General features: G+C 61.9%; 1 protein-coding gene across 1 annotated transcript in view; it reads left to right on the forward strand.

Moving 5' to 3' along the window:
• Positions 1-925, forward strand: part of MNEG_13486 (chromodomain-helicase-DNA-binding protein 1) — a gene marked incomplete at both ends in the record, with an annotated part of 6,282 nt that extends 5,357 nt beyond the window's left edge. The window contains 3 exons of the mRNA XM_014038042.1: positions 239-336; positions 633-732; positions 923-925. Coding sequence (XP_013893496.1) covers positions 239-336; positions 633-732; positions 923-925 — 201 coding nt within the window. The remainder of the gene's footprint in view (positions 1-238; positions 337-632; positions 733-922) is intronic.
• Between the last annotated feature and the right edge of the window lie 78 nt (positions 926-1,003).

The following is a 1,003-nucleotide window of genomic DNA, read 5'->3' on the forward strand; positions in this document are numbered from 1 at the left end:
GGGGAATGTGGCGTTCGTGTGTGTGTGTGTGTGTGTGTGCGTGTTTGTGTGCATATATGTGTATGTGTGCGTGTGTGTGTGCCTGTGTGTGTGTGTGCGCGCGTGTGTCTGTGTGCAGGGAGATGTGCAAGTGGGACAAGGGGGTGCATCGCAATTGTTTCTCGAGGAAAGGGGATGGGTTGGAGGTCTCCCAGCACACACACATGAAGCATATGCATGCAACCCCACCCCCCAACAGATGGTGCGTGTCCTGGACATCATATCCGACTACATGCGCCTCCGCGGCCTGCCCCACCAGCGCCTCGACGGCTCCACCCCCGCCGCGCAGCGCCACACGTGAGGCTCCCTCACGCGCCTAGCGTGCATGCATGCGAGCACGGAGCGTCTTGCTGGCTGGCGCCAATCGCAGCATATAGCCATGAGGGAGGGGCGCGTTGTGCATGCGCTCATCCAGCCCGTCCCTGCGGCTGGTTGGGCGGCCTGCGCCATCCTCTTGTCGCCGCCGAGGTGCTCTTTCGCTCCCCTTCACTCCAGCTCCAGCTCCTATCGCCCACCCATCCTGCCAAAGTTATTGACGACCCCACCCCTTGCTGCCGACGGATACTTGAATACCCCTCCTCTGTGGCCCCCAGGGCGATGGAGCACTTCAACGCCCCCGGCAGCCCCGACTTTGCCTTCCTGCTGTCGACGCGCGCGGGCGGCCTCGGCATCAACCTCGCCACCGCCGACACGGTGGGCCGGGGGTTGGTGGCCGCGCTGGTGCTCGGTTTGGCCTCACACGGCCCGTGTCCTGGCAGCGTGCTACACCTGGCCGCCATCGGCACGTCATGTGCTCCCAGAAACTTCACCCACCCTCACATACACACACACACACACACACACACGCATGCATGCATGCATGCATGCATACACACATACACAGTGAGTCCGCTCACACTTGTAGTGAGTCTTGCTGTGCAAACAGTACATCAATGTGCCCACACGGAACACACACGCGCTCAAC

This window comes from Monoraphidium neglectum, assembly GCF_000611645.1.
Source record: "Monoraphidium neglectum strain SAG 48.87 unplaced genomic scaffold scaffold03857, whole genome shotgun sequence".
Lineage (NCBI taxonomy): Eukaryota > Viridiplantae > Chlorophyta > Chlorophyceae > Sphaeropleales > Selenastraceae > Monoraphidium > Monoraphidium neglectum.